Source organism: Anolis carolinensis, unplaced genomic scaffold (genome assembly GCF_035594765.1).
Source record: "Anolis carolinensis isolate JA03-04 unplaced genomic scaffold, rAnoCar3.1.pri scaffold_13, whole genome shotgun sequence".
NCBI lineage: Eukaryota > Metazoa > Chordata > Lepidosauria > Squamata > Dactyloidae > Anolis > Anolis carolinensis.
Genome location: NW_026943824.1, coordinates 8392197 through 8413643, shown reverse-complemented (window position 1 = coordinate 8413643; position 21447 = coordinate 8392197). Strand labels below are relative to the sequence as shown.

At 39.5% G+C, this 21447-nt stretch overlaps 2 protein-coding genes across 3 annotated transcripts in view; one reads left to right on the top strand and one right to left on the bottom strand.

Annotated features, from left to right (window-relative positions):
• Nucleotides 1-350: 350 nt before the first annotated feature.
• On the bottom strand, nucleotides 351-20991 carry LOC100562906 (vacuolar fusion protein CCZ1 homolog). Of its 2 annotated transcripts, none has more exons than XM_003227639.4 (15): nucleotides 20737-20991; nucleotides 18495-18592; nucleotides 17693-17786; nucleotides 17142-17216; nucleotides 16812-16859; nucleotides 15750-15833; nucleotides 15183-15358; nucleotides 9620-9701; nucleotides 9274-9335; nucleotides 8888-8999; nucleotides 7102-7135; nucleotides 5702-5819; nucleotides 2671-2829; nucleotides 1128-1255; nucleotides 351-706 (listed from the first exon to the last, which is right to left on the bottom strand). In XM_003227639.4, exons 1-15 carry the CDS (start codon nucleotides 20974-20976, stop codon nucleotides 651-653), a joined length of 1566 nt encoding a protein of 521 aa, XP_003227687.2. In that variant the 5' UTR covers nucleotides 20977-20991; the 3' UTR covers nucleotides 351-650. The 2 variants fall into 2 exon arrangements, with proteins under 2 accessions (XP_003227687.2, XP_062820500.1); XM_062964430.1 differs by having other exon boundaries at nucleotides 20621-20881.
• Nucleotides 20992-21152: 161 nt separating this feature from the next.
• lmtk2 (lemur tyrosine kinase 2) overlaps nucleotides 21153-21447 on the top strand; it is a 136649-nt gene continuing 136354 nt past the window's right edge. The window contains exon 1 of the mRNA XM_062964390.1: nucleotides 21153-21265. The gene's annotated coding sequence lies outside the window, so the exon portion shown is untranslated. The remainder of the gene's footprint in view (nucleotides 21266-21447) is intronic.

The window sequence follows — 21447 nt, the reverse complement described above, 5'->3', positions numbered from 1 at the left end:
CATCAGTTGCACTGAGTGTCCATGCTGTTGTTGAATTTAGCTTTATGAAAATACATGGGTATCCATGTCTGAGCAAGGATTTGAACCCAGGTCATCCAGTGTTCAATACTGAAACCATTGGACCATACTGGTCCGTTTTCCATCTTTACCACCGGAAAAAGCTCATAGTTAAATATGGTTTAAGGGTTCTAGATTTCCTTTGTGTGGCCAAAGACCCATTTTTCTTCCTGCCTCTTTGTGAAGTTAGCTTCTCATGGAAGTTATATTGAGCCCAATATAGCTTTCATGGCTATCGAACTAAATAAATTCATCTGTTTCATTCTGCAACTAAATAATAATAATAAGACCAATTAAAATTGTAACAATGATTAATTTTATTTTTTCCAGTAAAATATTCACATAACAATATCAGAGGAATGGAATGACACATATTTGATTCAGACCGATGTCAATTTCCTTGCACATAAATACTTTAAAATCTAAAAATGGTATGATCAGTTTTGGTAGAAATTTGATTCTTACAAAGTAAGTATTGCTTTACTATTGTCATTGTTCCAGTCAATAATATGACTTAATAACCTGTCACAGTAAACAAAAATGCTTTCCAGACCTGTTTAAAGCCGTCTTCATAGGAGCGGACCATTGGCTAATCAATCCAAGAAGAAAATATTGTTGAACTGTGTTGCACAAAGTTTCTTTACTTCTTCTGAAGGGAGAAGAAGAGAGAAAAAGATGAAATTACTGCAATCAAACCAAGGGTAAGGAAAAGGTTTCCCCTGACATTAAGTCTAGTTGTGTCCAACTCTGGGGGTTAGTGCTCATCTCCATTTCGAAACCGAAGAGCCGGCGTTGTCCGTAGACACCTCTGAGGTCATGTGGCCGGCATGACTGCATGGAGCACCGTTACCTTCCCACTCGAGCGGTACCTATTGATCCACTCACATTTACATGTTTTTGAATTGCTAGGTTGGCAGAAGCTGGGGCTAATAGCGGGAGCTCACTCTATTCCCCGGATTCAAACCGCCAACCTTTCAGTCAGCAAGTTTAGCAGTTATTATTATAAATAATAATGAAAGCAATCCTTGAAAGAGTAGAACTTAAAAGAGCCCGTCCCCAATCTTTCTTACCATTGACTTCAATCAGGTTTGCATTTTTCTGATTCAAAATGACATACAGTTCCCGCTGATCAGACTTCTTGCCCACAATCCAGTAATCGCTCATAGCCTTCACTATGATTTCCTCATCATCGTCAACCCTGTGAAGACATGTGGATGTGTTAGGCCACACTTCTGGCAGAATCACGCAAATACATGGTTAACACAGCAAGCATTAAACCCCTAACTACAGCAGACCTAACTAAATCAACCACTGCGTTAAATATTGACTTGCCAAGTCCACTAATTCGATGGGTCTGCTCCAGTTTACATTGCATCTGGCCGAGATAATACACTGCAGAGTTGTAGAGTAAAAGGCCCACAGGCAGAACTATGCCACCTCACTTTGCAAATCCAAATGATTCATGCTGCTAATTGAAGTGGAGAGCAGAGTATGTCTGTGTAACGATGTCAGGCAGGGTGGAACCTTTTGAAATCCCACCTCTTATACCAATTGCGGAGATGTGGAGGTGGAGGCTGTTTTTATTAAATTATATATATATATATATCTGCTGCCACCAATATAAATATGTTTTATTTAAATGCTGCCACCTGAGTTAAAAATGTTTATAATGCGGCCACCAGATGTCAAGGGGATTATCAACTCTTGCCACCACTATTGGATGATTTAGCCACTGGCTACTTAGAGAGGAGACTTTTATTTTCTTTCTTCTTCTTGTTTATTCTTGATGTGTATATGTATGACAGAGACTAAGATGTTTGAAGGAACAATAGCATTTATTTAGGCACAAGCTTGATAGTTACAATTTCTCACTTAGAGGCACTTTCCTTAACAATTGCAATAACAGAATGAGGTGTTTCAAACTTCCTAAAATTCCACTTCAATCACAGAAAATGTGTTCCTAGTCAGGAACACCAAACTTATTTTAAACTGACTCAAATCCAACCTTTGAGCCACCCTGATTCTCCAACTGAGAATCAGTCTTCCCTGTAATTCATCCGATTACAGACTACCTTAAAATAAGTCACCAAATTTATTTTATCCCTGATCCCCTAACTTAGGATCAGCCTTTCCTGAGCTTCAACAGAGCCCACACTTCCCTGTGATTCGCTGACCACAGACACACTGACTCAAAATGACCAATTGAGTCTTCCTTGATCCCTTCAACCAGGATCAATCTTCCCTGTAATTCCCTTGATTACAGACTGACTGACTTCCCCTCCAAATTCTACTCTCTTCAGCTAACCCAGTTGGCTCCGCCCCCTTCTCCATAGCAACCAACTCAGAGAGCAGAGTAACTGAAATATTAACCCTCTTAAAACATAGTTAAGCATGGCATCTGTAAACTAAAATTCATACTTCTTTACAGTCTATATAAGGACTTCCTAAATAACTTTCTATTCCATTTCTATTGTAACATTACACCACTTCAGTTTCGGCATCAGTCTGAAGGAGGACAAAACTCCCCAAGAGTCGATTGGAAGACTTTTAAAAAGAAAGGGATTACTGTGTGCATTGTAACTCGCTGCTCCTCTTAGGAAGAGGGTAGCTCACCTAGTGAAGTCGCTGTTGATGTCCCCGAGAATCTTCATCAAATCGGGGTGAACTGACGTGAGGGAGATACTGGGTGTCCTCCTCATATGGATGGTACTCTTCTCTGCCAGGTTCATATGATTGAAGTAGATGAATTTAAACTGAGGCTCCTTCTCAGACCTACGGAAACAGACCAGAGGAAGAAAAATGTTCTGTAAATGTCTGTGAGGCTGCAGATATGAGGTGGCTAGGCCTCTATTTCAGAGTGAACCACTGCGCCCTTATTTTAAAACCAGTGTCAAAAGATTGTTCCCAGCAGCTATCAAAACCTGGGAGCAGTCTCTTTGCTCTTTGTTATGGCTGTCATGGTGAACCACCGTAGCACATAATGACTTCCATGCCATGTTTAGTTTCTAACAGGCTTCGGACTTGAGCTTGGCTACCTCCATTACGTGAAATTAAGGACAACGGTTTTTAGGGAAGGAGGCATCTGTGATCCGTGAGGTTTCTGGGAGTGCGATTATTCTGTAAAACAAAGCCTCGTTTTTGCACAAAAAAGCATTTGGGAAATTGTTTCTCCCACTTCTGGTTGCCAAAGCATCAGCAGCCATGGCCATTAGACTTTTTTATAATACAATCTGTTTCCTGATGTACAATACAATTGGCCTACGTGACACCCACCCACTCCAGGGAGGGGTCCTTGTCGCATGATCCACAAACTCTTGAAACTGAAGCTGGGCCATTTTGGGGGTTGATTAGTAACAATAAGAAAAGTCATGGAACCCCACCTTATGCCAGATCAGATCATTTGTGCAGACTAGCACTGTCTATCCCAGGGGTCCCCAAACTAAGGCCCGGGGGCCGGATGTGGCCCATCGAAGCCATTTATCCGGCCCCCATAGCACAAGCGCAGAAGGGGGTTGGGCTAAATGGCCCAAGGGATTTCTTCTTCTCTTATAACCCTTATTATTATTATTAAAATTATTAAAATTGAGGCTGGGTGGCCATCTGTCAGGTGTGTTTTGCTTGTGCTTTTGGTGCACAAAGGCAGAAGGGGGTTGGATTCAATGGCCCAAGGGGTCTCTTCCAACCCTCTTTTATTATTATTATTATTATTATTATTATTATTATTATTATTATTATTATTAACATTGAGGCTGGGAGGCCATCTGTCAGGGTTGCTTTGCTTGTGCTTTGGGTGCACAAAGGCAGAAGGGGGCTGGACTTAGTGGCTCAAGGGCTCTCTTCCAACCCTCTTTGTTGTTGTTGTTGTTGTTGTTGTCGTCATCATCATCATCAAGGCTGTATTTGTTCCTGTTTTGTTTGTTTTTTTACTTCAAAATGAGGCATATGCAGAGTGCATAGGAATTTGTTCATAGTTTTTTTTTTAACTCTAGTCCGGCCCTCCAACGGTCTGAGGGACCGTGGACTGGCCCCCTGTTTAAAAAGTTTGGGGACCCCTGGTCTATCCCATCCGTTTGCTATAGGATCTGGCAGCAGGATCAGTGAAGAATCCCAGGATAGAAGGCATCACCTTGTTTCACGAGCTACAGATATTTCCCAGGAAAAGCTGAACCCCTCTATCAGTTCAGTATCCAACCAGGAGGCAAATGTGTTGACCTCTTCCCTGTTGAGTTTCATCCCATGCTATCCCGTGCCACACCAGTGAAGACCGCATGCTTCTCACCAGATTCTACCACGTGATCATGTGGGGCAGAAGGGGAGGATTCTGTATAATCTTTCTCTTGGGAGTCCTTTGCTTCCCTAGGAAACATACCTTGGAAAATTCATAGGGCAATGGAGATCTCTGCAGCCTGGCTCCCTCCCATTGCTTTTGATCTCTTGGTCTCCAGACCTGGGATAAGAATGAAACCAACCAAGGAAATCTACCTTTGCTATCCTTCAGCAGACAAGAGCTGATATAATTGTGGGATTTCCAATGTTTCCTCTGGTCAGTATGTAAACTATCATGATGAACAGAGGCTTCATCCCTCCTTATCTGCCATTTATTATGGGCAGGGGGAAGGAGACAATATCCTGGCTAGGAGAAGGAAGAGGAAGACAAAGCTGTGCCACATACTGTATATACTCGAGTATAAGCCTAGTTTTTCAGCCCTTTTTTAGGACTGAATTTTTTAAAATTTATTATTTATTTACAGCATTTACATTCCGCCCTTTTCACCCCGAAGGGGACTCAGGGCGGATCACATTGCACACATAAAGGCAAACATTCAATGCCATGACAATAGAACAGAGACAGAGACAAGACGCAGGCACTTGGTCAGAGTGATTTGTTGATTTGTTGCAGCTGGCTTGCTTTCCAGCCTGCACCACAGCCCAGTCCTATACTCGGCTTATACTCGGGTGAGGGTCCTGGTGGGCTTATATTCAGGTTGGCTTATACTCAAGTATATATTATAAGTTTATTATTTTTCTCTATTATTATTGGTATTGTTACGTTTATTATTTTACTCTATTAATTATTATTATTACATTTATTATTTTACTCTATTATTGTTACATTTATTTTACTCTATTTTTATTATTAATACATTTATTATTTTACTCTATTACATTCATTATTTTACTGCATTTATTATTATTATTACATTTATTATTTCAGTCCATTATTAAAAGGATACATAAGCACATTTACATTGAAGAAGATGAAAATAATGATTTAATCAGAGTTGAACAGTCATAACTTAAATTACAGTTTGATGTAAAGATTCAAAAACATTTAAATTACTGGTGCCTCAATTAATGTAATTTTATTGGTATCTCGGCTTATACTGGAGTCAATGTTTTCCCAGTTTTTTGTGGTAAAATTAGGTGCCTCGGCTTATATTCGAGTTGGCTTATACTCAAGTACATACGGTAGTCTGGCAAGTGTCTCCACAAAAGGGCTCATGTTTATCTGTACCTAACCTCATGGGATGACAAAATGAATGCTCTTTTAAAACACTTTTTGTTTATATTGTAGCCAGTTTTGAAATTGCTGGCTCCTATTTACTGGCAGACATTTTGAAACAGACAGAAAGATAGTACGAACCCTGAAATCCTCTTGTTGATGTTGTATTGTTCACATATGTCTGAAGCTAATACGGTGAGCTGAGGTCCAACAATGCTGTCAAGTTTACGGCAAAATTCCAGGGTTGGCTGCACAGAGGCTGCAAAACAGTTTGGAAAAGGACACTGAGACTTCTCCCCAGTGTATGTCACAACCACTGATACCACATTTGCAGAAGATATAAAATATTATTTCACTGAAATGGGTAGACTTTGAGTCTACCCATTTCTGCTTCTAAGTAGACTGTTACAAAACCATGCTCTCTCTTCTACTATGTCACCCATGGTTCTTTAATACTCCACAGACAATCCTCAAGTTACAGGCACCCGACTTACAAATGACTCCTAGTCAAGAACAGAGGTGAGACCACAGGAAGTGAGAGAAATCTATCCCTTGGAAGGGAAATACACTCCTGAAAGAGTTATCCTGGAGGAAACGTCTTTCCACTGAAGTTTTCTCACCAATTCTTGTTTTCAAAACAAGCCAAAATTTTCAAAATCCAATTCTCACAGGGACAGAAAATGAAGTGAAATCTTCTGAACAGAGGCACAGACAGCAAAAGAAATGCTACAGGGACGTTAATCCTTCTTTATGCCATCCAAAACTTTTAAAAAATGGCTGGAGTTACATTTAAAATGTACCTGTTCAGACTCACAGAAAAATTCAACTTGAGAGCAAACCTACAGAACCTATTCTGTCAACAACAACTCTTTATTGATTAGTCAGTTTTGACCATATCAAAACATGTAAAACATACAAAACGTACACCCTTTCCCATACATACAGTAAAATCATGTAAAACAGTAAAACCATGTAAAAACAAGGCATCCTGGCGTACTAGCCTACCAACCCACTCCTTGGTAGTTGTGCAAGTACAGAATAAAAAGATTAAAAATTAAGATTAATTATTCCCTTTAGGTAAGGTATAAGCGGGGACAAGGGTAAGTAAAACTAGTGGCTTGTCCATAGTAAAATTTTAAATTTGGATTTTGTTATTGGCATTAATATCACAGCTGTCCGCTTCCATCTTCTCGCGGTTGGCCAGCGCTTTTTGTGTAAAAAGGGTCAGTTTTAAAATAGAGTTTTTATCTGAACCCCGTAGAAGGATGTGCAGTTTCTCCTTATTCTCTAAATGAGTGTGGTTCTCAAGCAGAGGCTCTATTTTGTCCGTAACCCAGGGACTGCCTGCATTTGAAAAATCCTTATTTCAATCATAAAGGAAATAGCTCAAACACATCTGTCATTATAAATCCTCTGGTAAACCCCCTATAAAAGGAATAAGCCAAGCAAATGCCACTAAATAATTATTGAAAATGTTCACACGGATTTGTCAAGAGAAAAAAAAGAGCAGGTTATTTCAAAGAATATAATTTTATACTCACTATCAATCATAAAACAGACAGCTGCACTCATAGCCTGAAAGAGACAGAACATTTATCATAAGAATCTCTTCTCTGTCCCATGGAGATGCTGGAGTTAAGCTCTACTATGCTTCTAGTATACTGTATTATTGTTGTGTGCCTTCAAGTTGTCTTTGACTTGTGGCAACCCTAAGGTGATCTTATTTTATTTTATTTTATCTTTATTTTGGCAAGACTTCTTCAGAAAGTTCTGATGTTGATTCTCAGGATGTTTCCAAATAACATGAAGATCCATCAGATTAGGTCCTTGGTCTAAAGTATCTTAAGATCTTATTGAAGCCTAACTTTAGACCAGGGGTCCCCAAACTACGGCCCGGGGGCCACATGCGGCCCATCAAAGCCATTTATCCGGCCTAAGTTGTCTCTTCCAATCCTCTTTATTATTATTATTATTATTATTATTATTATTATTATTATTATTATTATTGACACAACGACGTTGTATGACACAGCAAACAAGATAGGTATGCTGGATTTCGTTTCACAAAATCACAAGTCGAACACTTCCCAAGTGTCTAGGACTGTGTGATGTATTTTCGGATGATGCGTGCAGATCCCAGTAAGGTGGCCTTTTGCAGTTGGCAGATCGTAATTTTGTCAATGTCTATTGTTTCCAAATGCCGGCTGAGATCTTTTGGCACGGCACCCAGTGTGCCCATCACCACTGGGACCACCTGCACTGGTTTCTGCCAGAGTCTTTGAAGTTCAATCTTGAGGTCCTGATAGCGGCTGAGTTTTTCCTGTTGTTTTTCTTCAATGCGACTGTCACCTGGGATGGCAACATCAATGATCCAAACCTTGTTCTTTTCCACAACTGTGATGTCTGGTGTGTTGTGTTCCAGAACTTTGTCAGTCTGGATTCGGAAGTCCCACAGTATCTTTGCGTGTTCATTTTCCACAACCTTTGCAGGTTTGTGATCCCACCAGTTCTTAACTGCAGGGAGGTGATACTTGAGGCATAGGTTCCAATGAATCATTTGGGCCACATAGTTGTGCCTCTGTTTGTAGTCTGTCTGTGCAATTTTCTTACAGCAGCTGAGGATATGATCAATGGTTTATTATTATTATTATTATTATTATTATTATTATTAACATTGAAGCTTGGTGGCCATCTGTCAGGGTTGCTTTGCTTGTGTTTTTGGTGCACAAAGGCAGAAGGGGGTTGGACGAAATGGCCCACGGGGTCTCTTCCAACCCTCTTTTTTATTATTATTATTATTATTATTATTATTATTATTATCATCATCATCGAAGCTTGGTGGCCATCTGTCAGGGGTGCTTTGCTTGTGTTTTTGGTGCACAAAGGCAGAAGGGGGTTGGACTAAATGGCCCAAGGGGTCTCTTCCAGCCCTCTTTATTATTATTATTAACATTAAGGCTGTATTTGTTCCCATTTTGTTTTTTAACTTCAAAATAAGTTATGTGCAATGTGCATAGGAATTTGTTCATAGTTTTTTTTAAAAAACTATAGTCCGGCCCTCCAACGGTCTGAGGGATCGTGAACTGGCCCTCTGTTTAAAAAGTTTGGGGACCCCTGCTTTAGACCAACTATTGAATATTAATTGGTGATGATGAGGAGAAGAGTTTGTATTCTGGTTTACTGTGACTTGCAAGAAATCTTTCCTAGGCCGGATGTATTAGATTCATTAATAAGATTGATCAGAGACCTCAGATTTTATCCTCCAAGAACCAAGCCATTGTTCCAATCAGTCCATACTGTTTGACCAGAAAACAGTTGGGGAATTACCTTATAAACAATTAAGTGAAGCTCTTCATAAGCAGTCTCTGTGTTTACAAATATTTTGGGGAATCGGCACTTTGCTTCCGGATCATTCAAGTTTAGAGGTCCAGTGAGAAACCTAAAATGCAAATATGTGATGATGATATTTATTTGGAATACAGAGTGGCTTACAACAAATTAAAAAACTTGTTGTTAAAAATCTACAGGAGACAAATATTTAAAAAAAACATTAAATGACCAAAAAAATTATCAAGGCTGTCTAGAATCAAGCACACAATGACACACCAGTTAGCAAGCTCCACCACCACAGGTCTCTAATGGGATACTTCTGGATTAACTACAATGTTAACAAGGACAGGACAGATCATAACAAGTGGGGAGTGGGAATCTACCTTCCATAGTGTTGTAGATTTCCAGGTATTTCCGCGTGTATCGGGGAGTCTCTCCCTGCCAACTGAAAAGAAAGGCACTGTTAGGGAAATCTCTGCCATGCTCCCAGCGCCATGGTTAGCTTACAGCACCTTTCCTCAACCTTGTGTCCTGCACACCTCTTGGGCTACAGCTCTTATGACTCCTAGCCAGCATGGCTATCTGGGTTGATTGGAATAGGGAGCTAACGCAAGCTTGGAAGGGCTACCTTATAAGATTTAGAGATTGTGACAATACAACCTTGTTTTCTCCCTGTGGGAAAATGAGCAGGAAAGGCTGGTTTCTGCAAAGACAAATGGCACCACTTACCTCTGGTTCTATGTGCCTGGGAAAGAGAGATGTGGTGAGATATTTGTATAAAATTCTCATATCATCCTGCTCCAATCCGCTCCTGGAATGTGAAAAAAAAGCTTAAATTGCACCACATCCTGTTAAGTGCTGCCCTGTTTCCCCGAAAATAAGACATCCTCGGAAAATAAGACCTAGTAGAGGTTTTGCTGGATTGCTAAATATAAGGCCTCCCCCAAAAGTAAGACCTAGTAAAGTTTGTGTTTGGAAACATGCCTGCCAAACAAAACACCAGAGAATGCAGGATCGGTAAATGTACGTACCATAGATTGTTGTACATAGAAATAATGGTAGTAACAAATTCTTGATAGGATTCACAGTTTTTGTGGTTATGCTGGTTTGTGATGACAGCTACTGTACAGTATAAAATAAATGTTCATTTTTTTTGTTCAACAATAAATGTGCATTCTTCTTCATGGAAAATAAGACATCCCCTGAAAATAAGACCTGGCACATCTTCAGGAGAAAAAATTAATATAAGACACTGTCTTATTTTCGGGGAAACACGGTATATGCAAGCACATGCCTACCTTACACCCACTTATAGTATGCGTTTCTGGAAGCTTGTATTATCTTCCTTCCTCTTCAATGGAGAAAGAGATTTGGCCTAAACATGAGGAAGAATTTCCTGACCATAGAAGCTGTTCAACAGTGGAACTCTCTGCCTCAGTGTGGTGGAGGCTCCTTCTTTGGAAGCCTTTAAACAGAGGCTAGATGGCCATCCATTGGTGATGTTTTCCATCTGAGATCCCTTTAGCTGCTATACCAGCCACCTTCCTGGACTTTAAACATGTAATTTTCATGTTTTGCTGATAAGCTACAACATCTCCCTCATCAGAGCAGTAGTGTTAAACACATTCACTAACAACAAATCACTCGAAAGGAAGTCCCACAACAGCTGTCAAACCCTCACAATTCACAGGGTTGTTGGCTCACGATAGCTACACTGGTTCATGTCCAGACAGTATATTTATCACCAGAGTGTTTTCAGGACCTTGTATTTCAGTCTGTAAAGACTACCTATCCCCGCAACAAGACTAGCATGGCAATCTAATATTATCTATATGTGTTGTACCAGAACTCCTAGTAGTTGTAATAGATTAAAACTACAGTCCAGCCAAAAGTAAGAGCTTGTGGTAAGGGCAGTCTGCCAGCAGAACAGACTAATCTAGAACACGGTGGACTCTCCTTTGTTTTCAGCAGAAGTTGCATAGATGTCTAACAGAGATACTCTAGTGGATTTTCTATATTAGCAAGGAGGAGGACTAGATTACTTTGGGTGCCTGCTTAACTGATAATTTTATTTCATTGTAGGATGAGAGGTAAATGGTAGCCTCAATCCAATGACCCCAAGAAGTGTATGGCTTCACAAGACAGACATACTTGATCTCAAGGGGAGTTGCTTTACTTCTGCTAATAATGAGATTTAATTTTACTGTCCTTTGCCTCAGTCTCCTAAGACTCATGGCCAAGATGGGGAAAGGCATCTGTCTGCATTGAGATCCCTCCAAAGCAACTAAATCTATGCCTGTGAATCTCACATTGCCACTGTTCTGTCCCTATTTGGATTTTAAACACCTATCGCATGGCGAGAAGCCAGTGAGCTTTGAAAGCCTGCATAATACATCTGATACATTTTGGCTTGCCAATGAAGGTATCACACTTTTGTGGATTTTGCATTTTGTTTTATTTTAGGACAATAAATGTAGTCAGTGAACCGGAACCAGAAGTCAAAAGAAGCTGTTTTTGTGATCACACTGATCAGAATCCCCCAGGAAGCTGTAATACAGAAAAAGGACATTTTTCAATGTCCCGAATATACCTTAGCCTAGGCCTAAAATGCAACTTTCACCTATACAGCCAGTTTGAACATCAGCCTGAAACTTTCCCTTATTCTGACAGCCATGTCCACATTTCTGCTAAATGTTTTATTAGTACCATTTTGAAATTACTGTAGAGTCTCGCTTATCCAACGTAAACGGGCCGGCAGAATGTTGGATAAGCGAATATGTTGGATAATAAGAAGAGATTAAGGAAAAGCCTATTAAATATTAAATTAGGTTATGATTTTACAAATTAAGCACCAAAACATTGTTATACAACAAATTTGACAGAAAAGTAGTGCAATACACAGTAATGCTATGTTGTAATTACTGTATGTACAAATTTAGCACCAAAATATCACGTTGTATTGAAAACATTGACTACAAAAATGCATTGGATAATCCAGAACGTTGGATAAGCGAGTGTTGGATAAGTGAGACTCTACTGTATAAGCTGTCGGCACTCTTGGCATGTATCTGTAACACAAAAGGCTATCCCTCCACACGCCTAAAATACAAGCTATGCCCTAGAATCTTGAAAACCATATATGTAATCTTCCTCTGATTTGTAATTATTTTATGCGGTCACCAGTCAATTACTTCTTGCCGAAGCTTGGAGCACATTCTCTCTTGACTCCTTAATCACTTTTGAATAGGAAACCCTTGAACTGGACCTCTCCAATGAAACTGGATGCCCGGTGCAGCTGTGCCGTGTCAATAAACACCCTGAAATCAAACACAGCTGAAGGGGAGCTAGCGGGTTTAAATTACATCGATGTTGCAAACTGCAGGCACGTCTTTGTTTCTGTTTAAAACGCAACATTTTCCCTCAATGAAGTCATGGTGGTCAAAGAGTGCCATGGATTACTTCAAGACATGCCACTCTTTTTTATTTATCCCTTCCTTCAAAATTAAAAAGAAGACATTTTGTGTGTGTGTGTCGAGGGACTAAGTATTGTCAAGAGCCCAAGAGATTAATTATCCAGAAATAATAGTCTCTTGGCTTCTTCCTTGGCAAACTTGTCTCTCTTAATATTCCACTGATCTCCTCACTTCAGAAACAGAAAATAGATGCTAAATGGCTCATCTCTGACATCTGAAATCTGACATCATATTTTTTTTTGCTTATAAAGGGGGGGGGGCAGGCAAAGACTACAGTCATCATTGAAATTAAATTTATACACGGTGTGCAGAAAGTGGACAGAGCTTTTCCCTGTCTCATCACGATATGAGAACCTAGAATCATCCACTGAAGCAGAACAATGGCAAGATTCAGAGCACACAAAAGGAAATGGTTTTTCAAAGCATCAACTGAACTATGGCAGTTAAACAAGAAAACCTATCTGAATTTCCTGGCAGAATTACAGGTGGAGAGGTATCCTCATGTCCCCTTCCTTGTGAGCTTCCAATGGCATCTGGCTTCAGGGCCAGAAGCTTGGCTTACATAGGCCTTCAGCCTGATCCAGCCCTGCTCCTCTGGACACTAAAGCCATCCTAAAGATCCTAAATTCTTATCCTCTGGATCCTAAAGCCATCATTCATCAGCTTCTTCTGCATGTCTCCAATAAGCAGGATGGGGAGTTGGCTACAGCAGAGAGAGCCTTTTGAGTGCTGGGGTCCGCTCTATGAAATGTCCTCCCACAAGGCTCTGATGCCTATATAAATAATAATAATAATAATAATAATAATAATAATAATAATAATAATAATAATAATAATTGAATTGAAGTCAAAAATTAATGATTGAAGTCAAAAATCAGAAACTCCTCAAAGCACAGCAGACAAAAAAAACAAGTACAAGAAAACCACACTACAAACTAGAGCTGACAGCTGGCACAACAAAACATTGCATGGAAAGTTCCTTGACAAAATTGAAGGAAAAGCTGATCAGGAGAAGATCTGGCTCTGGCTCACGAATGGGACCCTGAAGAAGGAGACAGAAGGCCTGATCCTTGCAGCCCAGGTGCAAGCCATCAGAACAAAGGCAATTCAGGCCAAGATCGAAAAATCAGCTGATGACCCAAAATGCAGACTGTGCAAGGAAACCGACGAAACTATTGATCATATCCTCAGCTGCTGCAAGAAAATCGCACAGACTACAAACAGACACACAACTATGTGGCCCAAATGATTCATTGGAACTTATGCCTCAACAACCACCTCCCAGCAGCAAAGAACTGGTGGGACTTCCGAATCCAGACTGACAAAGTTCTGGAACACAACACACCAGACATCACAGTTGTGGAAAAGAAAAAGGTTTGGATCATTGATGTTGCCATCCCAGGTGATAGTCGCATTGACGAAAAACAACAGGAAAAACTCAGCCGCTATCAGGGCCTCAAGATTAAACTTCAAAGACTCTGGCAGAAACCAGTGCAGGTGGTCCTGGTGGTGATGGGCACACTGGATGCCGTGCCAAAAGATCTCAGCCGGCATTTGGAAACAATAGACATTGACAAAATTACAATCTGACAACTGCAAAAGGCCACCCTACTGGGAATCTACACGCATCATCCGAAAATACATCACACAGTCCTAGACACTTGGGAAGTGTTCGACTTGTGATTTTGTGATATGAAATCCAGCATATCTATCTTGTTTGCTGTGTCATAATAAAATAACTACTTTATTTTTCTATCTTGCCACCATCTTCCTGAATGGACTCGGGGTGGCTAACACAGGGCAAAGCCCGAGAACAATAGAGCAAAATAAACAGATAAAACCAACATTCAAATACGTAAAATACAATAAAACCAAACATAAGTCCATGTACAATACAATAATGATAAAATCAATTTTAAAACATGAAGTAATAAGATAAAAACCACCAATCTGGAGAATAGAGTAAAGCAGAGGGACAATTAGTACAAAACTGCAATAATATATTGTATATTACAATACCTGGTGGAGAGTTTGTTTATACCAACATTTTGTGGCTTTTATAACCTGGTGCTTTACAAAATAAATTGCCTTTGTGGTGCTATCCTGCTGACAAGTTCAATTTTGTTCTACATTTGAAATGCCTTGTTCTCTGCTGTCAATTTTATCTTGGATTTAATTGTTGCATTTGGTATTTTAACACATTGTGCACAATTCAAAAGACTCTGGGTTAGTGGGAAGTTTGAAAATATAAGTAAAGAAATGAATGAGTGCTTTGCATACAATGCCCTGAACTGACACAAGACAGCTTCTCTGGTTCTCTAGACTACTGCTTCTCTTGAACTGTGAGTCCGGCCCCCAAAGAGCTCAATGTTGGGGTCACGAAAAATTTAGCAGTAAAAGTTTTCCGAACACAACCCATTTACACAAATTCATTAGCAATATTTAGTAAGCATTGCAAATGCTGATTTAGTATCAATTAATGTTTGATTTTTATACCTATTTTATATACCTATATATCTCGGATCTTATAAAAATTTATCAGGCAAAAAGGGGTTGCAGCTGTAAAATTTTGAAGAAGCCGTGCTCTAGACAATGAATTATGCTCCTGAGCGTAAACATGGGTATAGCTCAGAATACGTACTTCTTTTTTTGGTAGAAATATTGCATTGATATATCTGTAGGGATGCAAAAATGAGCATTTCTGATCATATGGGCACACTCTGTGTGTGCGTGTGTATGAGAAAGAGAGAGAAAAAAATAAGAATGAATAGATCAGAGAAATGTGTATTTATAACTTTTGCATTCATGTTGGTACCTACCAGATGAGTTGATCATTGTAGAGAAAGACAGTATATTTGACTATGCTCAAGCTTTCCTCCATTCTATTGATGAATGACTGAATTTTTAAGTAAGTCATTTTATCCAATGGAAAGAAACTAATTCCACAAAAAACATCCAGCAGGTCACATGATTGTAAATGAAGTGTCTGCAAGTACTGGAAAAAAAAACACATAAGGGAGTCAGATTAAGAATATAGTGGTTTGGTATATATACAATATAGCAAGAAACCATCACTGAGGGGATTTGCCTTTGCCTTCTTCTGAGGCTGAGACAGCAATACTTGCATAAGGTTACCCAACAGGTCTTTATAGCTGAGGGGATTTGAACTTTGGTCTCCAAAGAGATAGTCCAGCGCTCAAACCACAACACCATGAACAGCTCTTCATTGTAGATTTTACTAATGTGTTTTTAAATAGCTTTAATTAAATGGTCCTTTAATTTTTAATCTTGTAATTAAGTCCCAGTAAAAAAGAGAGTAAGTGAATGAATAAGTAACTAGATGCCCAGCTAACATGCTCTTGCCACTCAAATAATATAAGACTCACCCGATGGAAGAATTTTTCTAGGCGCTCTTTCAGAACGCGCGACCCTCCATCTTCCATGGCTTTTTGGAATGTGCCATTAAAAAGCTAACGGTTATTTTGAGAAACAAAAACAAAACAATTGACTTGGGCAATTGAATCATTAAAAACATCAGGTTGGAATACACTTAAAAAGACAATTAAAGTTCTATCCTGTATTACTATATTGTACTATACCACTATACTACAATAATATTAGTAATATTACATGTAATACATAATATACCATTATAATAGTGTATTATTATATTGTATTACATTATAACACTATTATTAATATTATATGTATATACAATATACGCTATTATATTGTTAGTATAGCATAATATTAGTATTATATATTAACAGTCTTTCAGATGTTTTGTATTTTAGTTCTCAGAAGTCCTGGCCTATATGATCAATGCTCAGGAAATCTGGGAGCTGAAATCCACAGTACTAACAACACCAAGAGCTGAGCAACTGATTTACATGGTCCAAATCAGAATAATAATATTACAGCAAGATTCGCTTGTCCTAGAAGCTCTGGGCTTTCCATAGTGTCTTTAACAGTGAGACTTTGTGAGACTGGGGTTACCAATTGACTTCTTAACTGAACCTTGTGCTAAATCTACTATGCGATATAATCCAGTTTTAGAATGTAGATTAACTGCACTGAACTAGAATATATGGCAGTGTAGACCCAGCCCTTGTTTCCTACAGTGTTCTTAACTCTTTAACGTGTCTTTCCTTCCCCTTTCTGATTCTGTAACATTTTCATTTTATTAGCTGTTCTTTTATGTATTGCAATGAGTTATATGCATTGTAAGAAAAGTGGTACAATAATGCAGTATATACTGCTACATGTAATGATAACCATGTATGTAGCAGCAAATAAATATTTGGTACTATGGTAAGAAATGTTTTTGCTGTCCAGCCTTTAGAGAGAATGAAATCAAGAATCAATTTACTCTTGGTTAGGAAGGAGGCACAAACTGCTTTTTATAACCCAGCATAATTAAAGTGTATAGAATGTACATCAAAACATACCTTGTACATATTATAACACTGCTGTAACACTGAACTATACACTTTGTCCTGTAAGATAAAAAAAATGCTTCAGAAACAATGCAAATACAATTTTTTGCACTAACCCCGTGCAAGGGACTGGTTTATTTTCCAGAAGACAAGCAGTCTGTTTCTTCTTAACATTTATATGAATATAGTTCTTTCAGTTTTCCATTAATGTCGTATTTAAAGTTTTCTTAGATAACAAGGCAGTAAACTAGCTCCAGGATTAATTATGAGACAGCTTATGAAGTCAAGCTTATAACAGTCTTAACTATTTAATTTGCAACATAGTATCTAGATAATAATTACCAATAATTCTTCCTCTTGGTATTCCACAATTGGTTTCCCATCTTTGTGTTTTTCTATGATGGGATTTCGTACAACCTTGAAAACAAAACAAAACAAAACAAGCATATTTAATTTGTTTAGAGCCATTATGTTGAGCATTCGTATTGATTAAAAATTCAACAAAGAAGGGTCAAATACAAAACAGAAGATGCAGTCTCCAGTGGTGCCATCCTGTGCATTTCTACTTGGAAGAGGCAATGTAGTTAACAGTTTACTTCCAGGAAATCATTTATAGGATTGCCACCAATGTAATGCAATATAATCTTATTCCTTTAAAGCTCAGTTATTTGTCTTTCCTGTGCTTTTGTGAGAGTTTGTTATCTGGCTGCTGCAGTTTGAAGATAGCTTCAAACTATATGAAATGATCAGTGTAAATGAGGTCAGAGATGACGTCTGGCTGTAAAGTGATTACACTTTAAATTATTATTATTCTCCCTTCTTCTTTTCAATATTCAAAAGAGCTTTAAGAAGCTTGATAACAATTACTGTAACAGTATTGTATATTTACATACCATAACCATCCAGAAATTTTCTTCAGGTTCATTGAAGAACTGCCTGTTCTTCTGGGTATGGAGAGATTTTGCAGGTTTTGTGGGGCTAAAAGTCCTAAAGATAAAATTTAAATGAATTAACATTTCAGATATCATGATACTATGTTGCTGTTGTTGTTGTTGTTATTTATACCCATCCTTTTCCTGAGAATTGAGATCCAAAACAGCTCAAAATTATGTTCTGGCAAGTAGTTTAACTAACAGTGTTTTTGTTCTAAATTAATTGAAAAGGCACTTGATTGTCAGACAGAAAACTGCATTTCTAGAATCTACAGATAGCAATCAGCGTTCTGCGATATCCTTTCTTTTCTCATACACTAGAGAGAGGTCTCTTCTTAAATGTTGCCTGTTATAATGCACAAATATGTCATCTAAAACCGACAAGCAAAATCAACCTGTCCATGTATCTTGAACTACAACTTCTACAATATCCTATTTACTTGAATCTAATGCTCACCTTTTTTGGCGAAATTACCTCAGCAAAATTAGGGTGCACATTAGACTAGCGTAATTTTAGTGCTGAGCCAAAGGAAAAGGGAAGCTGTTTCAGGAGCACCTGAAACTCTTATTTGATAGATGTCATCTAATTTAATTGCCATGGCTCAATGCTATGTTATGTTATGCAATCCTGGGATTTGTAGTTTGCTGAGGCATCAGCATTATTTGGCAGAAATGACTCAAGACCTGGTATAACTACAGCCCCCAGGATTTTGTGCTATACATAAATAAGAAGTGGGAAGTGTAAACAGCTGTAAGTCAGTACCTTGTGAACTGCACTATGGCTTCACATAATCCAACACTTCTAATCTTTTCATTCTTTTCTACTTCATTTGGATAATAAAACAGAATCTTCTTTTCTTCCTGAAATTAGAAAATCAAAACAATGACCAAAAAGACAAAGAAAGCGTCAAATTCAAACCAACCTCTTTAAAGTCTTGGCATCTCACTACATATTGGATATCAATCCATCCTAGTTTCCATTTGATGGTGTTTTTGGTTATTTCATTTAATAATCAGTTCACACACTGAAGCATCTAAAAGTAAAAGGGATCACTGTCTCAGACCCCTTCCACATAGCCAAATAAAATCCCACATTTTCTGCTTTGAAGTACAATATATGGCAGGGTGGATTAAGACAACCCAGTTCAAAGCAGGTATTGTGGGTTGATATTCTGGGTTATATGTCTGTGTGGAAGGGCTCTCAGTTGCTGAAGGCTACACCTGCAACTAATGCGGTTTGACACCTCTTTAACTGACACGGATGAATGGGGTGGAGTCCGGGGAGTTGTAGTTTTCATGGGTTTTAATTGTGAATCGATGTCGAATTCTGTTTGTATATAGCTTTGAAGTTGTAAGGCCATTAAATGTGAATCAAGGTGATCAAATCTGGGATCTACCTGACCCTGATTGAATCTGACACTAATTGCACTTTTTTGGCCCAGTTCTTTTTTTTTTTTATAGAGCCGACCCAGGATTTTATCATAGTATATTTATTGTATCTTGACCTATGACTTGTTTTATTGTTGATTGATTGTTTTATTGTTATGTTTTTATATTGTTTGTGACCTGGGCTTGGCCCCATGTAAGCCGCCCCGAGTCCCTTCGGGGAGATGGGGTGGGGCATAAAAATAAAATTATTATTTTATCATGACACAGCAAACAAGATAGACATGCTGGATTTCGTATCACAAAATCACAAGTCGAACACTTCCCAAGTGTCTAGGACTGTGTGATGTATTTTCGGATGATGCATGCAGATCCCAGTAGGGTGGCCTTTTGCAGTTGGCAGATCGTGATTTTGTCAATGTCTATTGTTTCCAAATGCCGGCTGAGATCTTTTGGCACGGCACCCAATGTTCCGATCACCACCGGGACCACCTGCACTGGTTTCTGCCAGAGTCTTTGAAGTTCCATCTTGAGGTCCTGATAGCGGCTGAGTTTTTCCTGTTGTTTTTCGTCAATGCGACTATCACCTGGGATGGCAACATCAATGATCCAAATCTTTTTCTTTTCCACAACTGTGGTGTCTGGTGTGTTGTGTTCCAGAACTTGGTCAGTCTGGATTCGAAAGTCCCACAGTATCTTTGCGTGCTCATTTCCCAATACTTTTGCAGGTTTGTGATCCCACCAGTTCTTTGCTGCTGAGAGGTGGTACTTGAGGCATAAGTTCCAATGAATCATTTGGGCCACATAGCTGTGCCTCTGTTTGTAGTCTGTCTGTGCAATTTTCTTACAGCAGTTGAGGATATGATCAATGGTTTCGTCGGTTTCCTTGCAGAGTCTGCATTTTGGGTCATCAGCTGATTTTTCGATCTTGGCCTGAATTGCCTTTGTTCTGATGGCTTGCTCCTGGGCTGCAAGGATCAGGCCTTCTGTCTCCTTCTTTAGGGTCCCGTTCGTGAGCCAGAGCCAGGTCTTCTCCTTGTCAGCTTTTCCTTCAATTTTGTCAAGGAACTTTCAATGCAATGTTTTGTTGTGCCAGCTGTCAGCTCTATTATTATTATTATTATTATTACCTGGACTTTCCACAGATCTATAAACCCCACTTGCCTAGTTTCCAACAGACCTCCCAACCTCTGAGGATGCCTGCCATAGATGTGGGCGAAACGTCAGGAAAGAATGCTTCTGGAACACAGCCAGACAGCCTGGAAATTTCACAGCTACCCAATAATAATAATAATAATAATAATAATAATAATAATAATAATAGATGGGGTGTGGGTCTAATAAGAATAACCACAAATAAGCACAATAATAAACATAATGATGATAATAATAATAGATGGGGTGTGGGTCTAATAAGAATAACCACAAATAAGCACAATAATAAACATAATGATAATAAATACACATAAATATAATAATTCCCTGCCCAAAGAGAAGCCTCACCAAGCTCCACACAGATTCCACCGCAGGGGGCCACTGCAGGTGTCAAACCGCGTCAGTTCTATCGTGTAGCTGCCTTTCGGGGCGTTTGGGGGCGAGAGGAGCTCTCGGGCCTTTACCTCTCCTTCTCTGGGGCCCAGCCGGGGGTTGTAGACGAAGAAGCCGAGCAGGGCCGGCGCCAGGAGCTTCTCTTGCCCGGCTCCCGCCGCCATCGCCGCCGGGCCCGGAGGGAGAGCGCCTCGCCAGGCCGCAGCATCGGGCGCTTCGGCGGAGCCTCCAACGACTCGCCTCCTCCGCCCCGGAAGTGCTGCTGCTGAGGCTGCCACTGCGACGCAGGCCTCAGGCGGAAGCAAGGCCATTCGCCTTCCTCAGGCTCTGCAGAGCAAGCTAGGCCTCAGGCCTCTCGAAGGGCCCTTCCACACAGCCATAGTACCCAGGATATTAAGGCAGAATAACCCGCAATATCTGCTTTGAAATGCGTTATTTGAGTCCACACTGCCATACAGGCCTGTCGCCAGAGCAAAAATTCGGGAGGGGTTGAAACTTTCCCCCCCTCAAGATGGCTTCTCAGGTCAGTTTCTCCTGCTCTGGCAGATCTCAACAAGGCCCTGAAATCATTATGCGCCATTATGCAAAGGTTCCTCACAGGTAATAAGTCCTGAATTATTGCTCCCTCTTTGAGTCAGTTCTTGTCGGCCACAAAGGACAATAGTTTCCACCATTTCCACAGAAATTCTTTCTGATTTCTTCTGCTTTCTTCTGAGGACCCTTCCACGCAGGCCTATATCCCAGAATATCAAGGCAGATAATCCCACATTATCTGAGTGTGG